General features: G+C 41.3%; 3 protein-coding genes across 6 annotated transcripts; 1 reads left to right on the top strand and 2 right to left on the bottom strand.

The window, feature by feature from the left end:
- Positions 1–1,455: 1,455 nt before the first annotated feature.
- rad9b (RAD9 checkpoint clamp component B) lies at positions 1,456–8,796 on the top strand. 4 transcript variants are annotated; one of them, XM_044198163.1, is made up of 11 exons: positions 1,456–1,577; positions 1,888–1,958; positions 2,210–2,347; positions 2,560–2,674; positions 2,935–3,034; positions 3,513–3,619; positions 3,806–3,912; positions 4,894–4,958; positions 5,217–5,339; positions 7,092–7,314; positions 7,901–8,796. In XM_044198163.1, the coding sequence occupies exons 1-11, from the start codon at positions 1,544–1,546 to the stop codon at positions 8,027–8,029; spliced, it is 1,212 nt and encodes a 403-aa protein (XP_044054098.1). In that variant the 5' UTR covers positions 1,456–1,543; the 3' UTR covers positions 8,030–8,796. The 4 variants fall into 4 exon arrangements, with proteins under 4 accessions (XP_044054098.1, XP_044054101.1, XP_044054099.1 ...); XM_044198167.1 differs by having other exon boundaries at positions 1,562–1,577; positions 1,888–1,992; positions 7,901–8,795; XM_044198166.1 differs by lacking the exon at positions 1,888–1,958 and having other exon boundaries at positions 7,901–8,795.
- Positions 8,797–8,921: 125 nt separating this feature from the next.
- Positions 8,922–16,396, bottom strand: pptc7a (protein phosphatase targeting COQ7 a). Its single transcript, XM_044198172.1, has 6 exons — positions 15,636–16,396; positions 14,044–14,223; positions 12,838–13,036; positions 11,343–11,466; positions 11,115–11,244; positions 8,922–10,953 (listed from the first exon to the last, which is right to left on the bottom strand). Exons 1-6 carry the CDS (start codon positions 15,835–15,837, stop codon positions 10,895–10,897), a joined length of 894 nt encoding a protein of 297 aa, XP_044054107.1. The 5' UTR covers positions 15,838–16,396; the 3' UTR covers positions 8,922–10,894.
- A 371-nt stretch (positions 16,397–16,767) lies between these two features.
- ppp1cc (protein phosphatase 1, catalytic subunit, gamma isozyme) lies at positions 16,768–20,809 on the bottom strand. The gene is made up of 7 exons (XM_044198171.1): positions 20,384–20,809; positions 19,814–19,945; positions 19,478–19,708; positions 19,151–19,255; positions 18,656–18,879; positions 17,991–18,125; positions 16,768–17,438 (listed from the first exon to the last, which is right to left on the bottom strand). Exons 1-7 carry the CDS (start codon positions 20,436–20,438, stop codon positions 17,349–17,351), a joined length of 972 nt encoding a protein of 323 aa, XP_044054106.1. The 5' UTR covers positions 20,439–20,809; the 3' UTR covers positions 16,768–17,348.
- Between the last annotated feature and the right edge of the window lie 1,251 nt (positions 20,810–22,060).

The following is a 22,060-nucleotide window of genomic DNA, read 5'->3' as shown; positions in this document are numbered from 1 at the left end:
TATATATTTTCTAACATTAATATTCTATTTTTAGTATTGCTCTGCATGCTCATTAGCTATTTCAATAACAGTTTTAATTTTAATGATATTCTTTTCAGTGTGACAATGTAACATCTGTCCAGGAACTACAGATGAAGAAATAGCCTTTTGCTTAATTATCAGCAATGTTCATGAATGCATTGTCCCTGTTAAATACACCACTAAATAAAGACCATATAGTAACTTTAAGTATCTTGAGGCCATTTTCTTTTAGTGAATAAAATGATTAAATCTTACATTTTGCTGGGGAGGACCCCCTTGAAGCCAACTTGGCCCTTGTCAGCATCACTTTGTTTTATTCTTACCGCTTTATTAAAGGTAGTAAATGACCTAAGAATTTCAACTGATTCAAACAATATAGCAGTCCTCTTTTTGTTAGATTTGAGCGCTGCATTTGATACGATTGATCATGGCATTTGAATCAATCGACCTGAGAAATGGGTGGGTCTCTGGCACGGTGCTGGTTTCGCTCATACCTCTCTGAAAGAAATTTGCTCCCTCTGGGAAACATAATTGGTCACTAATGTCAAATATCATTGTTATGCTGATGACAAACAACTTTATATCTCTGTTTCTCAAGAAAAACACAGTTCCTTAAATGCTCTTTTTACCTGTCTCACTTACATTAACATTTGGATGAGTAAAAATTTTCTAAAAAGAAATGAGCAGAAAACAGAAATTCTACTCGGTGGTCCAAAAGCAGAAAGGCAGAGACTTGAGTCAGTGCTTGTTAGCCTGACCAAGCAACTCAAAACACATGTTACAGACCTTAGAGTGGTTTTAGACTCTGATCTTAATTTTATTAGCCATTTTAATATGGTCACAAAAACATTATTGTTTCATCTGAGGAAAATTGCCAAAATTAGAACATTTTTAACTCAGAATGATGCTGAAATGCTGATAAATGCTTTTATCACTAGTTGCTTAGATTACCACAACTCTCTTTTTACTGGTCTCCCTAAAAAGTATTCAGGAAAATGACAGATAATTCAGAACTGCAGCCAGGATTTTGACCAAAACAAAAAAAAGAGATCACATTACAGCTCTGCTCGCATCACTGCACCAGCTACCTGTATCTTTTAGAATGAATTTACATTTACTTATCTACAAAGCCTTACATAATCTAGCACCCTAATACATCAGCGACTGCTTCTCATTTTATGTCCCAACAAGATCTCTCAGATCGTCCACTGCCTTTCTTTTAGAAGTTCCTAAAGTGCTTTCTGTTTTTATGGCCCTAAACTGTGGAACAGCCTCCCCTTGGATCCTCAGAGCAACTCCCTTGGTATTTTTTAAATAAATAAATAAAATAAAATAAATAAATTGCATTAAATGTGCAATACAAATAAAATATTATTATTATTATTGTTATTATTATTATTAATCTAGCTAAGCTAATTAGCATGTATCATACTGTAGAATTCTTCGTTAGCATCGGCTGCGCGCGCTGCTTGCCCGTGATGAGTTCGTGAGTTGAACCAACATTCATCTGTCATCAGCAAATATGAACTGTGTTCTTGAAGGAAATTGTGTAAAAGGTAGTAGTAAACAAGTCTAGCGAAATATAAATTAACTTTACTGTAAAGAAAATATTGATTAAAAACGTGTAAGCTGCGTATAAGTTGTAGCAGCTCACATGAGGCCTGTAAAACATTTATGACAAAAGACGATGCTAGCTTGGCTAATGTAGCTTAACTTCGCTTATAACTAACTAGCTATTAGCTATTATTTTAGGCCCGCCGGCGGTTGAAAGAAGAAGCTAGCTTGGTTATAGTTTGGTTATAGTAACACATGTAAACATTAATATGTTGCTAACCTTAAACTCTGGTGGTTATTGTGGCATTGCAGCATTTGGAAAGGCTATTCATGCCCTGTCACGGATTGGAGATGAACTGTGGTTGGACCCCTTGTCCAAAGGGGTGAGCAACAGCAACTACAACTGGAAGGCAAACAGTGTGTAGTTGAATTATCAAATATTCTTGACCTTAACCAGGGGAGTAGCCAGGAATTCTGACTCTTAGAGGAATAACGTTAAAGCTTGCCCCCTCTTCTCTTTATTTTTTAAATGAAATTATTTTACATGAGGCCCCTATATGAGTGCTCTCCAGATGTTGGACCCCTGTCACTGAGTAGCATCTTGACTGAATCTCTCTCTCTCTTTGTCTTAAAGTTGGCACTGAGATCGGTGAATTCTGCTCATTCTGCATATGCCTGCTTCTTCTTCTCGCCGCTGTTTTTCCAGCACTACAGCCTGGGATCAGTATCAGAGCAGGGCGGTGAAACAGTCAAATGCAAACTGCTCATGAAGGTATATCAGTCATGTTGGTTATTCATCTGTACATCACAGCTCAGTGCACAGGACAAATACTCATTTTTTACAGGATATAGGAGACAGTAGTGGAAGTCTAATAAAAGCAGAACTGAACTAACATGACATGATAATGTTCTCCCTTTAAGACTGATTGAAATGTTAAAACAGTGATGACAGTCTTGTCTAAAACATGTCTATTTGTTTTTAAGTCTGTTCTACCTCTTTTCCGGGGTTTGACTTCCATTGAGCGAAATGTGGAACGATGTGAGATATCAATCAGCACTCCCACTGACCGAGTGATGATCCAGTTTTTCTGCAGGCATGGTAAGGAAACACTGCATTTTGAATTATAAGCTAGCTGAGGGTAAAGGAAAGATTCAGGATTTTTAGAGACCTAGCCTATTTGATTGTAAAGAAATAATTTTTTTTATCCATTCTTTTAATGGACTTTTAAAAACTCTGAACTGTTTTCTTTTACCATGCTCAAAATGACCTCTATTAACACTATGCTGCAGACACTGCATTGCATATTGTCAGCACTTGGTGGCAGTGTGCTCCAAATATCCTGTCTGCTTTTGTGATAGGCATCACTAAAACCCACAACCTACGGTTCCAGGAAAGTGAGGCTCTGCAGGCAGTGTTTGCCTCACACCTCTGTCCCAATGTGCTGAAGGCTCCTGCCAGGTTAGCAGCTTAGTAATCAGTTATCAAATTAGCACCTCAACTTTCTGTTACATACTCGGCAAATAAAACTTCAGGAGCACATTTCTATGATTGAGTTGGACCCTTTTTTAGTCAAACAAAATCTTCTTTTCACGAGAAGTGGATTTACTGTGAAATTAATAAAGTATATGGTAGCTGCCAGCTGGATTCGGCACTCCAGTCTATTTAATAGAGAGAGAATGGGTGTTCACAATATTTTGTACTCTCAGCTGACTCTGGGCGGCAGTCAGATGAATCCCCCAAAACACACACACACACACAGCTTCAGTTCAGTGCAATTCAGTGTAATTAACCGGATTGACAAGTATATAAACATTAATACTCAAAGTATATAGACTTAGGAAAACAATCATCCATCAGTAGGACAGCACTGACATAAGGCTCTCTGGTCAGTGCTTAGGTTGATTCTGTGTGGGTTTGCATTTCTCTACCTCTGCAGGCTTCTTTGTGATATGGTGATGCATTTCCCAGTGTCCCAGGAGGAAATCACTCTGTCCATGACTCCTCTAAGAGTCAGTCTGAGAAATTACAATGAGGGTGGAAATGGTGAGCTAACTTTACACTGTGATTTGCCCCAGGCCTAGGACAATGCTGTGAGTGACGGATATCATAAAGTGTTTAAAAGCCGATGTTGCACCAGCTTTGAAATTGACATTTGACAACCTAACTTGATAATGCAACACTGAAAATATTGTGCAGATACTGTTTGACTTGGATGTACTTTTGTCCCAGATCACATGAAGATGATGTACACTGAGATGTCCTTACACCCAGACGAGTTTGACTACTTTCAGATTGGAGTGGACTCAGACATAACCTTCTGTCTGAAGGAGTTGAGGGTAACAGGGTTATTTTTGGAGGCTCCCTTTATCCTGTCACATGAGAATATTATGTGTGTGTGTGTCTTTGAGTGTGTATGCAGAGAGTATGTGTCTGTGACTGGTTTACCAGGAGCATTTCATGTCTAAGAGGTCACATTTCTGGTCCTGTAATCTGGATACTCAAGTGTCCTAAAGGCTCTGTACTTGGCTTTCTGTATCGTTTTTTATGTGAACTTTCCCCTCAGTGCTGTGACTCATCTTTATAGCAAGGATAGTGTGACCGAAGTGACGCATTATACCACTACATAGAAAAAGTAATTGAAGTTATGAGCTGCAGAAATTATAGGCTACACATTGCGTGGTTTGTTATGAAAGGTGTAACTTTCAAGCCAAGTAGGAATGTGTTTTTATTTAAGGGCTGGTTCAACTTAAGTCGATCTTAAACTATTTATATTTTGTGTAATAGCAAAACATTGGATCTTAGAGAACAATAATATCATTTCCAGAATAGCGTGCTCTGCAATCCAAAGTGGTTTGTTACAGTGTCTAAATGAACACAACCCAATTTAAATTGCTTTCATCTGTCTTGGCTTAGAAAACAAAAGAACTTGGTTGTCCATTTGGAAATTTGGATGAACAGTCCTTGTGTTAGTCCAGTTAATAAGACTTGACCTGCATTACTGGCTACAACTCTTGAACCTAATGTCTTGGAAAGTTTCTTTTACACCCCGCTGTGAGGCTCCTCATTAGCCAGCCTAGTCTTCTTGTTCCTGTCGGTTTTGGAAAATCGGGTTTGGATGGATTAGAAGCCAGGCTTTAAGTTTTAGTCAGCTCAATTTGCTCGAGCATTGATGTTTTTCTTTAGCCTGATCGTTGTAAATGTGCCATGACACTATATTCTCAAGATGATCAGCTATTAAAATATCATAGTCGTGACACTGATGCACACCAGCATATCAAATTATTTCCCACTGAATTGCTGCTGTTGTGTTTTTCCAGGGTTTACTGTCCTTTGCAGAGTCACATTGCCTTCCAGTGTCGGTCCACTTTGGTGCTGCAGGAAAGTAAGTCTCTTTGCCATCGTGATTAGCTTGAGTAGCATTCGTATCTCAAGTTACAAGGACCAACGTCAGAGTGTGTAATTAACACCAGACAACCTCAAAATCCAGTAAACTATTTTGTCTGTGGCTGGTGAGTCTGATTATATTACCAGCCATTTTACAAATGACCAGTTATGGTGAGTTTTTCTATTGGCTTTAGAGATAATGTGATTGGATTTCTGGTACTGTCAGATATCAGTGTGTCATTGATGTTGTTTGCAGGCCTGTGTGCTTCTCCGTGGAGGACATGGTCCTGGAGGCCACTGTGGTGCTGGCTACTCTGATCGACTCTGAAAGCAGGGGCCCCTCTCAGCCTACAGAGACCCTGGCCCCTACTACCTCCAGGTAACAAACACTGTGCTGGCTCCAGTCACACTGCTTTTACTCCTGTGTGCAATAATTGGGATCTGTTCTACCCGCAGCACAGTTGCACAGATAAGGGTAAGATTTATTTTCTTCATATTTTGACCCGGCAGCGTCCTTGTCACAAGTGAATTCTTTGTAGGCCCAGTTTCTCAGATCTACTGTGACGATGTATTTGAGAGTATAATCTTCCCACAGGGCTCTACCTGAGCTTCTCTTCTGGCACTCAGTCAAGGCACTTTGCCCTCATTGGCTGTTTTTAGTTTCATAAGAGGGCATAGTGTTACAGCAGCCAGCCTTGTGTCTGTAACAGAGATAAACAGGGCAAGCCCAGGACATGTAGGGTCAGGTTAGAAGCCTGTCAGTGTGACAGTTTGTAATCCCTTCATCTCCGCTATGCTAGCTTGCTCGGCTGTTCGGCCAGTGTCACTGTCCTGCCAACTCGCTCTCTCGCTGTCGTGCTGTGCTTTGGGCTCTGGGTGGATCCTGTCGCACAAGTCCGAGCTGTACTGTTGAACATCTTGGCTCATTTGTAGCTTGGATTGCTTGTGTGCACTTCTGGGAGTCTGCAGAGACATAGCTGACCTGATGAGCAGGCGGTTCTTCAGTTCTCCTGTCCCACTGCTCAGGAATTCTACTACCACCTGCACCCCTTAACCTGTAATTTCAATTTTGACACAAATCATTCAGGCTGTTTATGAACATATGCAGTACATTGTTGTTATTCGTGGCATGCACGTAAGAAAACTACCTGCAGCCTCGGGGGCCTTTTGAAGTACAACTAAAGAGCCTGAGGTTGTTTGGAGACTTTTTAAAACCAGCTTGCCGTCTTTACTTCTTCCTGCAGTGTTTCTCTTTATACTTCTGGTCTGTTTCTTCTCTGAGGTTGATGACATCTAGTGTGGTTACATGCACAGGGTTGTTTTGTTATCTGCTCGTACTATGCTTAAGGCCACTTTCAGTATCAGCTGATATAGAGCTACACACCCTGTTCATGAATGTCTTTGTAAAGGTGAATAAACATAATGTTTTGCAATATTTCCATGGAATCATTCTAACTCATAGTTTGTTAGTGTCAGGTTTATCATCCTCATTATTCTATTTGACAGTTTTAGTGTCAGAATATAACTTCATATGTTGGTTATTGAATATATTTGCTCTGAGTACTATTTTAATATTAATATCATTGTAAATGTACGTTTTTGATGTGAAGTTCTGGAGAAAAAAAACAACACAATTTTATTATTGAAGGCAACAAAGGCACAATGTCAATATATAGTCAATATATTTAAATGTTCCCAAGAAACATGTTTCCTATCAGAGTTGTCAAAAAGATGGCCTATCTGTCAGCCTTATGGTTGTTAGTGTTAGTTAGTGTGAAATTCCCTCTGTGGCCATGGTGTACCTCTCCTCTGTTCTCTGCCTCTTATTTTGCAATTTCATGGCATTAACACTATCTCCACTCCCTGCATCAGACATGCCAGTATAACCAACACCTCTCCTCACCAGGCTCAGTGATAATCTACATGCTCAGGAGTCAAATTTCACTTAGACATACTGGGACAATTGTTAGTTTGCTGCTATAGAACCTCGCACTGTACACCACAATTACACTGCACAAAGTGTCATGACTATTTTTGCCAGCTCAGGAACTGATCATTAGCTCTGGAAAACAAAACAAAACAACACACCAACAGCTTGCTACTGAGATAAGTGTGTTGGGTGTGTTTCCAGGTGTGCAGATGCTGCTCTTCTACCTGTGGGTTCGTGTGACGCAAACAGCAGGGAGCCTCAGGATATTCATGCTATGACGGAGCACATAGCATCCAGCCAGGGCAGCCCTATTATCAACCCACCTTCTCTGATGCAGCTTCTGCCTCAGATTGACGAGCCTAATGGACTCGGTGTACCTGATGAGGCCTGTGCCAGTGCCACCGTGACTCCTGCTTCCTCCACGGTAACAATAGCTTCCTGTTGGTTTTTAATTTTTACTAGGAACTCCATATGGCCTCCCCTGAGGCTTGCAGGCTTTACAGTGTTGACAGGTTGGGTGGCATTGTGAAGTGCTTCAAGTGTTTTACTTTGACCTATTCTGGAAGTACGCCCAGAATGCCATAATGCCTCACCATATGAGGTGTGACTGAAGAAGACAAGCAAGGTAACACTGGATGTGAGATAGAAAGTCTATGTTCTATGTCACCATGATGACTCTAACCTTGTTGTTGGAATCACAGTCAAACCCAAAACTCTGACCTTTTTTCTTCGATCACACTTGTTTCCTGCCTGGCACCTGGTATTGTTCCTCTGTGTTGAATGTTTTAGTCTGGGAATCTCAGTTTCTAGATTCCTGATACAGCCCTCATTTTGTCTTTTATTGCGTTGAAGATTTAATTTAAAACACATTTATTACCTTACCTTTTTTTCCTCAGCAAAAAAAATCCTAAAGTAATGGGCAAATCCAGTTGAAATAAAAAGGCAACTCATATTTGAAATATTATTTTAATAACACTGTACACTAACGTGTGGTCTCTTTTTCCCTGTAGATCTGCTCCCTCCTGTTCAGGGCCTTGTCCTCAGAGCAGGATTGTGCTGTCAGACTGCCTGTTCTGGCATGTTACAGTGACGGAGAGGAGAATATGGAGGAAGACTATACAAGAAGCCCTTCACTCTGAGAACAGAGTTATTACACACTACACGTTTCTCATCTCGACTTTTTGTGATGCTGCCACAACATTCGACCGTTGTCAGAATGATAAGATCTGAAGTAATTTATTTTTAATGTACTTTGTATTTTAAGTCGTTTTTAAGCATATTGTTATAGCTCAAACGTTGCTTTGCTTGTTTAAACTGTGTTCAAAGTGTGACGTTTCTCAATAATGTACAGTTGGAAATTCAAGATAATCTATTTATAATAATTATTTATCAAAGAATATATCATTTAACTTGGTTTGGCAATTTCAGTGTGTGAAATAAATGTCATAGCATGTAAGGGAGAAAAAAAAAAGGACTATTCTGGTCTTGTCTGTGAAAACATTTCAGCTTGAAGATGCCATACTTGTCTGTTGATGGTAACTTTTAGTATACGTGATGTCAGAGGAATGTGGGAGTACACACACAAATCGTACAAGGCGTTCTTACGCATTATCTTTTCAGTTCAGTGAGGTAAACACACTGGATGCAGAGCTAAATGTGATCATGTCTTGATGGGAAAATACAGGGCTCGAGGCATCCAGCCTGCTCTAGTGAAGAAAACACCTCTGCAATGTATTGTTCAATACTCAAGTGTGCCAGATAGTGTTCTGATCTAAAACCCAACTGCAGGTTTATGCTCATATCACAGCCATCAAACACAACAGGATAATAAATACTATACTCTTTATTTAAATATTGTACAGATTTGAAAATGTATTTTTACAGAGCTTGGATCTTCATTGAATTGTACACCCAATATATATATATATATATATATATATATATATATATATATATATATATATATATATATATATATATATATATATATATATATATATATATATATATATATATATATATATATATATATATATATATAGACATGCTCTGGTTGTAACAAAGTGAAGAGGAAGATGAGAGACGACAGGGAAGGGTGTCAGGGCAGGTATGAGTCAGGAAGCAGGAACCACAAAGCTAACCTTAGCAGTACCATCTGACTGGGAGAATTGCTTTGCAATATAGTTAAGGCTGCTTAGATTGTCCTCAGTGCTAGAACACTTAAAACTCACATTTTGACCATTCACTGCCTAAATCCACTCTTCCATGCGCGTCAGCCCCATTTCAAATTGACACCTGACACTGCAGTCTTCCAGTGTGAACTTGTCAGATTAAGTATGGAAACAGTCCATTAGATAGTGCAGATTGTAAACAGTGATCTGAAGATCCACAGGGAGGATTTTCTAAGCGTGTGATGGCTTTGTCACTATTCCTAAGCTCCTGACTGAGTGCAGAGAAGCAGATTTCAGGAGAAAAAAGGTTGAACATACAGTTGGTGAAAAGACCTAGTTAAGACAGCAGGGCATGATGGGAAAGCTGTTTTGCCAGTATCAACGACACCTGATACAAGGCACATCATAACATTACACAAAATACGGATTTTTACTAAGAAATATTTTTTACTGTGGGTAAAAGTTGTGGTAAATGCAGAGTGCAAATCTGTAGTGATGTAATGGAAACATAATGAGCATTTTTCACATGAAACCTGCAGTGACCTGACTTATGAATGTGCTATTGGAGCTCTACAGCGGGAGGGCGAGAGAGAGAAGAAAAGGAAACGCTGATTGAGAACAGCTTCTAAAGCTACTCTGATGCTGCCATCAGTCCAAAGAATTCAACAATCCCACTGAACAAAGAAGTTACAAAAATACATTTGGTCACCTGACCAACTTCCACTATCTTGAGCTTTATCAGATATGCTTCTTAAGCTTTGTGCGTTTAAGGCTGCGAGGTCCAATTAAGCCCAGTGGATATGGAGAAGTCTGTAGCCTTCGCATCCATTTCATGGACACTAATTACACATATCAGTAGACACATGGACAAGCACATGAGTGCATTCATCACACACACATATTCATAGACATCACATGTAATCACAATCAAGACTTCAGCAGCAGCTGTGAGATTAAAGGGAGGGCATCAGTTTGACACAATATATATCTGGAGAGGCTTTTGAACTATAAAATCCTCATCCCAACAGCCATCTAAAGTAACAAAATGTGTGCAGGACTTGAATTACACTGGTATGGAAAAGGCAGCTGCCGCTCTTCATCAAATCTTATTGGATCACCCCATCAAGAAACTAACCACAGATGTATAAATGTCACAAAACACTAATGTTTTGCAAGCATTTAAACAAAAACATCCTAGAACAGCACACCGGTCATATCCTACTATCAAACATATGCTTGCTGCACCCACATACAAGGTTCCAGGCCCTTTGACAAAGGTTTAACTACCACTGTATCATAAGGAACATCTGCTTGCACAAGGTAGCCCATTTATTGAGCCCTAATGCTGCCATTTCCTGTGCAGTTCCCTTCTTGACACTACTGATGGACTGTATCTTTCCCTTCCAGCAGCCCAGCGTGGGGCCGCTTTAACAGTCTAACACCTACCGTCTCAAACCACCTATCAGAGAAAGACGACTTATCCTCGTCAGACAGGATCCTCATCTCTAACGTGCTCAATGACTGCTTATCCCGGGCAATGGGATTATCCAGTGAGCACTGGAACACTGCAAAGACGCCAACACTGCAGCCTGGCCAAGAGGATGTTTCAGGCCTCTAGTCCTCTTTATTCAGCCCCTCTGTGATGTACGCCATCAGTGGGCATGTAGGAGTTTTTTGGGGGAAGAAGGGGTTGATGGTCAGCTGGGGGTTGAGGCAGAGTAGAGCCAGTGCATGCAGGGGGAAGTATCTGACATCAGTCCTTCATCCTGGCCAGCAGGAATCAAAGTAGTCCAACACCTGCAGAGGCCCCCCTGTCGCAGTTCCACATAGACTCTAGTCGGTGTATTCTGCCACTATGGACAGCAACACTGTAATGTCATCTGGCTTTCCCCCTGGACAGAACAAAAAACATAAAAAAACAGTGTCCTGTTAGGATGGGGCTAAGCGAAATTGCATGTTCATGTCATGTGCCATAGTCCACTTATTTGCTTTGAAGAACAACAGGACATTCGCTTCAGTTTCCATTTGGTCCAAGTTGAATTGAGACACTTACCTCTTACATTCAGTCCGTTGTCACAGGCAAACTGTGCAAAAGGCGACATGTAGTTGGGGTCATATGCCAGTACGTGGGCCTGCTCTGCGATGCTCCGGGCGGTCTGCTGGATGCTCTCATAGTTTGTGTTCTGAGGAACAAAAACAAAGCAGGAATGACGTTTGTATTCCAGACATATTTCTGATTTCACTTCCACCACAAACCTGTTTGGTCCTCGGTGTGACTTACCTTGAGTTTCTTCAGCTCTTGCAGGATCATGTAGTCAGGCATGTTGTCGAAAAGCCCATCGGTGGCGGTGAGGATAATGTCCCCCAGCTGGACGTCAAAGGAAGAGCTGTCTGCCGCGTCAGGGCTGCAGGCGCAGACACAGTAAAGTCAGGCAAAGAACACTGCATGCAATCATTTTGGTAATTTAAGTGATTTGGGATTTAAAGTGTGTTTTGTCTCACAGTGAAACTAAAAATACAAACTAACACTAGCATCAGCAAGGTTGTGACCGCATTAATTCATCCTGTTTAAGCTTTTTCTCTCTCCCTTTTACACCCCCGTACAGGAAACCTATTCCGTCTGAGCTGACAGATTAACCCAGCTTCTCCTCTACTCGAGGAATACTCACTGATTACAGCACATTACTCTATCTGGTGGGAAAATGTACTGACAAAGCTATGAAAGCTAGACTCCCAATTGCAACTGATATTTCACCTTGGCTACAGAAACGTAATCACATGTGCAGGATGAGAATAAATTCAAGGAATCACACGCTCATCATCACATGAGGGCTTTGGAAAGGACACTCAGGTCCATTAAAAAGGTGCCACCAATACATTAGGCAGGAAGAAAATTGATCTCAAGTTCACTTCTTGGAAGATGCCCTTACCCTGCTGCACACCCCCTAACCAGTCATGAATGTTATTCATGACAAACTGTCTGGACTGCATCATGACACACTGAGCCAAAGCTCCCAGGAACAGCCTGTCTTGCACTCAGTGTAAATCACTCTGAGTAAATCCTTCAACTAAATGACTAAAATGCACAAATTAAAAAGAAAGTGTCATTTTAAGCATCACATTAAATCCGTAACTTCCGAAAGTGATGATGGGGGGTTGAGACTGACTACAGGTTGTTTATGAGAAATGAAAATAAACACTCTCATTCTGTACCACTGGCGACATCCATAGTTCATCTTGCCTCAGCGCTTTTAAGAGGCTCAAAATAATCTGCCCGGTTCAAGACTGAACGAGTGAAAAGGTGGCTGATCCTGCTGGTGCAGGATCGGCTGTGGACTCTTCGGTTTGACCGTCAGCCCACATAGACTTTGACCGGGTAAGAGGGAAAGCTTGGCAAACATCCAACGCCTGCCCTGCACTCTACTGACGTCTACTGTGCTGCTGCTTGGCACACCACAGCAACGAGACACGGCAGCACGTGGCCCCTGACACACTGTTGCACTACTGCTCAACACAGTACAGTCGCTACATACACAAAACACTGTTTCATGTGAGGGACAGGAGCACAAAATATTCTGCAGTGTTACAGCTACGCGCCTTTGTTATGTCTGCACGTGATCTGTGTTGTTATCAGGATGCATATGGCTTTATATCATCTGCTGTACAGAACACGTATGATCTTCTCTCTATTGACGGCTCCATTAATTATGAAGTACAAACACATGTGTTGTCCCCAAACAGATGTAGTATGAGGTACTGCCTGTTGGGTGTCTCACCTGTCACTGAGGACGGCCCCCTCGGCCCCCGGGGGAGCGATGGACAGCTGGAAGGGCGTGTTGAAGTAGTGCTGCTGCTCGTCTGAGCGGTGGACCACCTCCCCTCCCCGGACCACCAGGAAGCCTGAGTCTCCCAGGTTGGCTGTGTGCAGCCGGTGACTCTGCCGGTCCAAAACCACAATGCAGGCCGTGCTGCTACCTGCAGACATACACAGACACACACATACATTTATTTTCCATTTCAAGCTCAAGGAAATGATTCTACATTTATGGAAAGTTACCTATCTAAACTGTGTTTGGGAGAATGATTAATGAGGTTAGCCTGAATACACAAACATGGCATACCCCAATCAGCGTAGCGGTTTTAAGAATTTTTGGAGTTCCACCATCTGGGAGAAGAGGAAACATGAGCTGGTGGAGCTGATGGAGCAGGCGGACAGCGTGCAGCCACACCCTGCTGGTGATTCATCTGGCACACCAAAATATGCTCATTCAAAACCCCTTACACACTATGACTCACTCCTTTTCTTCTCTGTTTTCTCTCCAGCAGTACAATTACACACACTGCCGGCCTCAAGAACATTCCCTCTGCCGTGAAGAGGGAACAGCACAATCCAGTGTTGTCTCCCCTGCTGCACATGTGATAAAGGGGTGGAAAAATACCGGGACTCGCAGAGACCGAGATCTTACATGTTTGTACACGCTTTGCTGCCGGGTAGCAGTGCGAAGGAGGAAGGGGATTCTGGAAGTGAACTGCATGAGGCAGGTCGGGACGTGGGACATTCCCCGGACTTTTTAAATGGGATCTAGCTGTTCTCTGACTCATGATGCAAATATCTCCATCCAGCCACACTAAACTGAACAGATGGAACAAAACACCCTAGCCCTAAATAAATAGTGTACTCAGATCCAAACCACATGGAAAATGTACTGTTTCATTGGCAAGCACAGTATGCCTCAGTATACACAGCATAGGTCTAGTGAGCTTTTAAACAAGGCCAGAGGCACTGAGTAGGAAATCTAGGCGACATCTAGCATAATGTTGCTTTTCCTGGTTGTGGACAGAAATCCTAATATAAACACAAAAATATTGTATAATGCACTGACAGGGTCCTGTCTACTTTAACGGGTCTTTAGAACAAGTGGAGGGGGGCATGACTCTCTCTATGACGACTGAGATGCTGTGTTTCCAGTGGCATTACTCACCCAGTAGTGGCACTTTGTTCTGCAGCAGCTCGTAGTAGCTGGTCGTGAGGACTCCAACAGGGTTGCTGGGGACGAAGCGTCCTTCCTTCACCAGCCTCTCACAGGTCTTCATCAGTGTACCTGAAAACTGCGATGGGTCCACTCCATAGTCCCGCCAGCCACCAACTCCATCTGCTACACCTACAAACAGACAGGTGTTCATTTAATGATTATGGTTAATAATTTTCCCCTCAATTATAGTTCAACGACCCCCTCTTCCTTCACTAATATTTGTGTTCTGTACTGTGCATAGATACTTTTTAAACCCCACGAGGAACTTTAAAAAAATAAAAAATTTAAACAAGCTCAGAAAAACAATCATCATTTTTGACATTCCTCAGACTTGTTCCACAAGTGAGGATCTTGGGAGAAACAAGAACAATGCCATGCAGCCGCACAATAAAGGAAAAACAATGACCACTTTCACCAAGATGCAAAAAGGGCATCCAGTACAGAAAAAGACAGTCAAGGAAATGTCACAGAATGCATAAAACAACCTCCGTCTGTAAGATGTTCATCTTTGACCTGTCACCGTATCAGTTATTCCTGATCATGTTAAGCAAATCTCTCTGGTCACCTACAGAAGTTACGAGTTATTTCAAATAATTAAACATAGCCAGATGTTATTTTATATCCATTGTAGTTCAGTGGATTGAGAATATATTTTGGCTCCTGGCTTCAAAACATAAAATCTGTGATTCCCCAAATGCATAAAAATCTCCTTCATCTCTCTTTCTATAGAAACATTCTCTGTTGTGGGTTAATAAGAGCACTTATTCCCATGGGAGCAGTTGGTCAGGTCCAAGGTTTTCCTGGAAAGGAAACTTTATTCTTGTTACTCCCAGGACTGACCATACAAGGATGGCCCTCTGCGCCTCCTCAGCTTGTGCCAGAACAGAGAAACAGGCCTGCTCAAAGCAGACACACAACTTTGCAACTAATCAAACCTTCCAAAAATAACCCGACTTGGTGAAAGGATGTCTTGATTTCCTTGTGTGTATTGATTGACTCAGTATGCATCAGCACACAGACTTTCAGTAGAGCTGTACAGTCCTGCAGAGGTGTTAAATAACAGGTTGTTTATACGGGAATTCAAGGCCTCTATTGTGGGTTGTTTAAAATGAAATGTAATTCCTGCATTGTTTCTGTTTGAGATGTTGATGGTGTGAGGAATGAATTCTTCTCACAATATGAACCATGGGGAGGTTCAGGTTCAAGCCTACCTATAAAGAAGATGCAGCAGGGTGTCCGGGTAATCAACACAGAACAAAAAACAAATACTGAAGTACGATGATGTGACGTTTGCAGTGGATAGGCCCATGTGAAAGCACTCGAGCTTATCACTCTGTGGGCACTTCCATTAGCCTTATGAACAGTATAATATAGTAGCAACATTTGGTCGCACGTGCAATCCAACCTTCGTATAAGGCATTTCTGCCTTCAGATAAAGGGGGTGACCTTTGACCTCCTAATTGACGTCATAGCCAACGTTATACAGAGTGATGTCGCATTGCTTGGTTAATGTTTCTACAGCAAACAAAGCAGACACTCACCCAAAACATCTGCGGATCTGTGCCGAGCGACGAAGCACGCGTCGTCCCCATAGCACATCCCTTTCTTCAGGATACCTTTGCGGAAATCCTTGCCGAAGCCGCAGCTCGCTGTCACCAGACTGTAGTCGCGGCTGTCTGTCTGAGAAAGTCCGCCGATGACAGCTCTGGCAACCAGTCTACCGTACGACAGCACGGACAACATCACCTACACACCAGCTCCCACCAAACAAACCGGCCAAGCTAGCAGCCCTGCTAGCTTAGCGTCGATGTAAGCACACAATGTTGAGTTGCTGACTTGCTAACGAGGATGGAGATGTGCGGCTGAGCAAGCCAGACACTGCCGCCGCCGACAACAGCCGCCACGCACGCATACACAATGCCTTCCGCTGATATAACACTGCAATAGGTACAGCCTCGGGGAGCTTTATTCCTGCGCCGTGAAAACTGAAACAATTCACAGAAAACAGTCGCCTCTTCCGCTCCGAGAGACCCGCGAGCTCTGTTTCTCCGTGGCCATGGCGCCAGTCCTGCCTTTGAGACACTACATAACACAAGATGTGGACGAGCTGCCCCGTGGCCTCACACACCGCTCTGCTAGCAAGGTCTTGTGACTGCTCTGACGTCAGACATCGTTACGCAATTTACGTTTCCTAATAAGGACATATCACTTTCTGTCCGCTTTTGTGTTATTTAGACGTAATAAAAGTATGCGTAAAGGTGTTTTAGGAGCTAAAACTATGTGTAGAAAGGCTGTATGGGTAGATACATGATTTTGTGGACAAATTAACTTAAAATGGCTATTTTAAGCATAATTGTCCCCATATGTAGGAAAAAATTATTAGAGGAAACAGCAGTTTCCCGAGAAATGTTGTAAATAAAAATATTATTTTTCATACGGATTTGTGGCACTTTTCATATACAATATTTTACGTCTCCTTCCTCCGTTTTGCTGGCCTGGATTTTGCACTTTATCCTGTCTCCCCCTTGTGGGTGTTGGCTAGTGAGCCCCTTTGTTCATAAACTGTTCATTGGCAACAAGCATTGCAATTTACAATTTTGTATTTCAATTTGTGTTGTGATTTTTACAAAAGCAAAAAAAAAAAAAAAAAAACTAATGACAGCCAGTCAGATACCAATTTCCCCCTAAAACACGCAAAGTTTATTAGAAAGATTTAGACATTACAAGAGTGCTTCTTTATTCATTTAATTTAGCACAAGTCTTGTTTAAAAACGTGAAGATGCAGTGTAAAGTCATTATCCTATAACACCGACCGTAAATAAACTGTAAATAAAGTTTTACAGAAGTAAACAGGTGTTTGTGACCTTTCCCCATTGGTTTTATAGCCATTAATACCCATTACTGACTGTGAGAAAAAGATGACAAATGAATAAGACATGAAAAAAAAACTGGAAAAATTGTGCACAGCTTCAAACAAGGCATTCCTGTGCATAAATAGCCGTATTGTTACATTTTTCCTGATTGAACAGTCATATGTGGCAAAGACTAGCTGCAAAATGGAGTGCAAAACACCTGAGGTTTTCATGGTGACATATCAATTTACCCCTGTGGACAAAACAACAAAATATTTTGCTTTCATCGGGTAGGAGTGAATATCTTTTCAGTATTGGCAGCATGAAGGATAACCAATCCTTCAAATGCAGAAGACAAAAGCAGAACAGAGGAGTGAGACTCCGGGCCATTTGTCCCCCCACTCATTTCTTGGCTTGCTTGGTGACCATGTTGCGGGGGGGAGTCACAGGACGGCTGCCGTTGGGCTTCTTCTTCTCAGCTGGTTTCAAAATCTACACAAGGAATATAGAGAGTTGGGAATTGGTGTCAAACCCACGTAATGAAGCAGCCTTCCTTTTGCAGGTTGACAAATCCTCTCCCAGCACAATTTCAGATTCTAAGAAAACATTTTGAACATTTTTATATTTTTGATTAATTAAAATCAATAAATAATATGTGAAATAGAAAAAAAGATAAACTACTAAGCAAATAGCTGCAGCCCAATTAGCAATAGCAGTGGGTGGAACTGCAGGGTCAAAGGTAAATTTTTTTGGTTTTGTTTTTTAAATGAACGTTGTGCCTGCAGTCACAGATTTACTGGCACGTTGTCTCCTAATTCTGCACCTTGGAATCCATTCTTTTAGCAGTTTTATCTGAACAATTGGGCTACACAAAATGTAGCTTTTTTATTAAACATTAAGCACTTACACAGCAAACACAAGGTACTAACACCAACACATTTGTATGTAGTTCATCGTTGTTCAATTAAGCAGTATTTTACAGTTACAGAGTATGTCAAATTAAAGTGCAATTCATATTATCCAAAAATACTTAATGCACCTTACCTGAAAAGAGCACATGAGCGTCTCATCCACACTCATCATGGCACCAGCATTGTCAAACTCCCCACAATAGTTAGGCGCTGAGAACAAAGTGACAAGCTGCCTCTTTGCGAAGAATTCATAGCCATCTTCAACAACCTGCAAGTGAGATCATAGTAAGACACACTTACAAAACAACTCCTTGAATGGATGTTAACTGTACTGATGTTGAACGTGAAGAGTCTAGCGCAGTGGTTCCCAACCTGATGGATCGGGACCCCCACAAAGGGCCACAAGGTAAGTGGAAAACAACATAATTGGAAAGCAGAAAACATATTTCTGCCACCCAAAATGTATATATTTTTTTCTTCCAGACTTTCCTCTTGTCCTTCCTTTTTTTGTGAATTAGTGGATAACTTTACCTCTTCAGGTCTCTAAATGTTTTCTAAATAAAACAAGGGGGAAAAAAAATCTTCAGTTGAACTGGTCACAACCAGTGATCAGGGGTCACAAGCAGACATTGCCTTATTTTGAGGGGTCACAAGCCAAAAAGGTTGGGAACCACTGTCCAGTGTACACAGTATGTGTGCCAGTTCTCTGCACAGTATGTGATGTCCTGCAATCAAGCGCATCAGCATGTCCGGTGACCACAGTCACATTTCTTTTTCTAATGAGGTGATTGTGATTACCTGATGGGCACGACAAATTAGATCCAGGTCATGCTTGTGCAGGAACTTGGCCACCACCTCTGAGCCAAAGGTAAATGATACACCCCTGTCATTCTCCCCCCAGCCCAAAACATCCTTGTCTGGATCAGACCAGAGCAAATCGCACAGCAGACCCTGGTCAGGCACATCAGTAGGGCGCATGATGCGTCTGATCTGCTCCATGGACTGAAGGTCAGGGGACAGTCCTAAACAGAACGGCAGTAAAAGTACAAATAAACACACCGATACTGAGGTCATTACCTATTGCACATGGGCGAGGCCTACTTCAGTTGACAAACTGCACATACAGCATTACTCAAGGACAAATGAGAGTGGCTGATGCCAAAGGTAGGCTGGACATTCTGCCTAAGACTAAAACCGCCAGTGACTAGTGTAATTAAGGGAAATGTGTAACAAAAAACAAACATCAATAGCTAGAATATTGATTTCACTTCAAATTCTATAACAAAAACCCACCTCCGTGGCAGCAAAAGATCTTCTCATCGACAATGGCGGCAATAGGAAGGCAGTTAAAACAATCTGTGAAGGTCTTCCAGAGTTTGATGTTGTACCTTCTTTTACCTAAAAGGTTCAGGGAAAAAAAAAGATTTTAATTCAGCATTATTTCACAGCAATAAGAACACTTCTTCTGCTGCATGTGCGAAGCTCCACCAAAAAGCTCAACCATAGAAAACCTGTGTGAAGAATAAAAAGGCAAAGTAAGAACATTTTTGTGCCACAAAGCGCACTTAAGCCACACAGTACGGAATACAAGAGATATAACCAGAAAGGTACAATACTTACACTCGTCATAGAAACCATATATTCTGTTGATTGAAGCACACTCATGGTTTCCCCTCAGCAGGAAGAAGTTCTCTGGGTATTTGATTTTATAGGCCAGCAGAAGACAGATGGTTTCCAGAGACTGCTTCCCCCTGTCCACATAGTCACCCAGGAACAGGTAGTTGCTTTCTGGAGGGAAACCCCCATACTCAAACAGCCTCAGCAGGTCATAGTATTGCCCGTGGATGTCACCTGCAGGACACAGGTAAATTAATGCACCTACAGCACCGAACTGAATTGAAATTTGGTTTTGAGTCATGACTTGCCATTGTCTCCCTACACACAAACCTTACTTACCACAAATCTTGAGAGGGGCCTCCAGCTCCAGAAGAATGGGTTGACTGAGAAAGATCTCCCTGGACTTGAGGCATAATCCACGAATCTCATTCTCCTGCAGCTGCACATTCTTGCCAGGCTTTGCCCCTCTGACTGCAACAAGAAAACCAAAAGTCAGCAGAAACAATAGTTGAACACGGTTCCAGCTAAGTTGGCAAGGCCTGCAACAGCATCTCTACGCTGAGGGTGTGTGGGACAAACGTGAACATGAATACCGCGCCGGAATGCGCAATGTTAGTGTTGGTGTGTGAGAACTAGTGTGTATTGGACCAAGTACATGTCGTTTCGTGCCCTTCAGATACACAATCATTCTCAACCCAGACACAAATTAGGTGAAAATTGACGATTACCCTTAAAGAATGGCAAATTAATGTTAGCTAGCTAATATGGCTGGTTATGTTGCAAGATTTTGATTAACATAAGGTTACGCTACAGCTAGCCACCGATCTACTGTTAACGTTAGTCCTAACAGCAATCCGATAATCAAAACAACGCTAGTGTTTTATACGTAATATTTCAGCATTTCCTTACCTTCTAAAAGACGCTGGATGATACTGTCTATGTTGAGCTTGTCAACATCAGCCATTGCGACGTTGGCGTTAATAAAATCGATTCAGTCAAATCTAGGTCTTGGCGTTACACACTAGTGAAAGCTAGCCCGCTAGCTATCCAGGCATTAGCTACCTAACGTTAGCTTAGTTGATTTTCCGGCTGAGGGTAAAGATGTTGGTGTGACCCTGCTTCTGTTTAGCTGCTCGTTGACACTTTTGACAATCTAATAAGCTACTTGGACATCGCAGTTTAAAAAAAAGCTACATCCAATGTTGGCTTTTGCTAAGAAACAGGGACTAAAAAAAATAAACGTCAGCCGCACTAGCCTATAGCTAGTGATGGTGTCCCGTCTCTGTTTTTCTCTGCCGCACCTTGTACAGCTAACCAGCTGCTTCAAGGAGGCTGCTGGGAGCTGCTCCGCTGCTGCCCCCTACTGTACTGGATGGAGAAAGACTCTTTAACCCAGTTAGAGCTTAGAAAAAGAGTTTGACAGTGTAAAAACAAAGACATCAGAAATCATATATATATATATATATATATATATATATATATATATATATATATATATATATATATATATATATATATATGATATATATATATATAAATATTTATATAGATATATATATATATAATATAACATCCTCAAATATAATAAATGAAAGGCCCTAATTAAGAATGGTCATAACAATACAAGCACAGCAGTATTTTAAAGCACCACAACTGCATTAATATAATTAGCGCATTCATGCGGTAATTATCTGTATCTGTACTAAATGTATTGGCAAAGTATTTGAAATTTATCTAAGATTAGTCAAGGTACTAACAACAACAACTTTGTCTGAAGTTCATTGCTGTTCAAATGAGCAGTAGTTTGCAGTTACACAGTATGTCAAAGTAAAGTGCTTAAAATACTTAATGCGCAGAGCACAAGTAGTTCAGCATTTTACAGTGAGATGGTGCCATTAGAAGAACAACAGCAACATATTACACGGTGATTATGCAGTAGCTTAATTATTGGTAAGTCCTAAACAATAATATAGTAGTAGCAGTAAGACATAGTACTGGAAATGGCTAAGTATTTACCAGGTAAAATTATGCAGCAATTTTGGGTACAAAGGGACAACTGATGCAGTAATTATTGGTATATTTATTTCAGCTACATGTATATGTCAATTCTGTTGAAAAAACAAGCCCTTAAGTATAAGTAGTTAACTGAAAATCAGAGGATGGAAAAGCCATTCTGAACTGTGAGGTAGCGCTCCCAAGTGTTTTGACAGTTGTGATAAAGGCTATTGACAAGGAACAAATTCATACAGTTCCTGCTCATACTTTGCTGTTTTCAGCTGCTAATTTTGGTTTTCATAGGAGAGTACTGCTATGAAACCTCAGTGTAATGTAGTTTGGCCAAGCACGTATGGAGTCTGGCAAACAAAAGATTACATTTCCCTTTAACAAATGTAACACATTTTTAATTTCATAAACTATTAAATGAAGTGGCACTGTTAACTACATCAAACATCAAACATGGACCTGATGGAGGTTGTTTTGGTCACGATTTTTTTTTAAATTGAATACATATGTATTTTAATCTTCCAAAGATAAAGTTGGAAAATTGGAACACTTAGAGCAGGAAAGGGTCCATCCCTAAATCGA

Source organism: Siniperca chuatsi, linkage group LG5, assembly GCF_020085105.1.
Source record: "Siniperca chuatsi isolate FFG_IHB_CAS linkage group LG5, ASM2008510v1, whole genome shotgun sequence".
Classification (NCBI taxonomy): domain Eukaryota; kingdom Metazoa; phylum Chordata; class Actinopteri; order Centrarchiformes; family Sinipercidae; genus Siniperca; species Siniperca chuatsi.
This window is presented reverse-complemented; position numbering and strand designations above follow the sequence as displayed.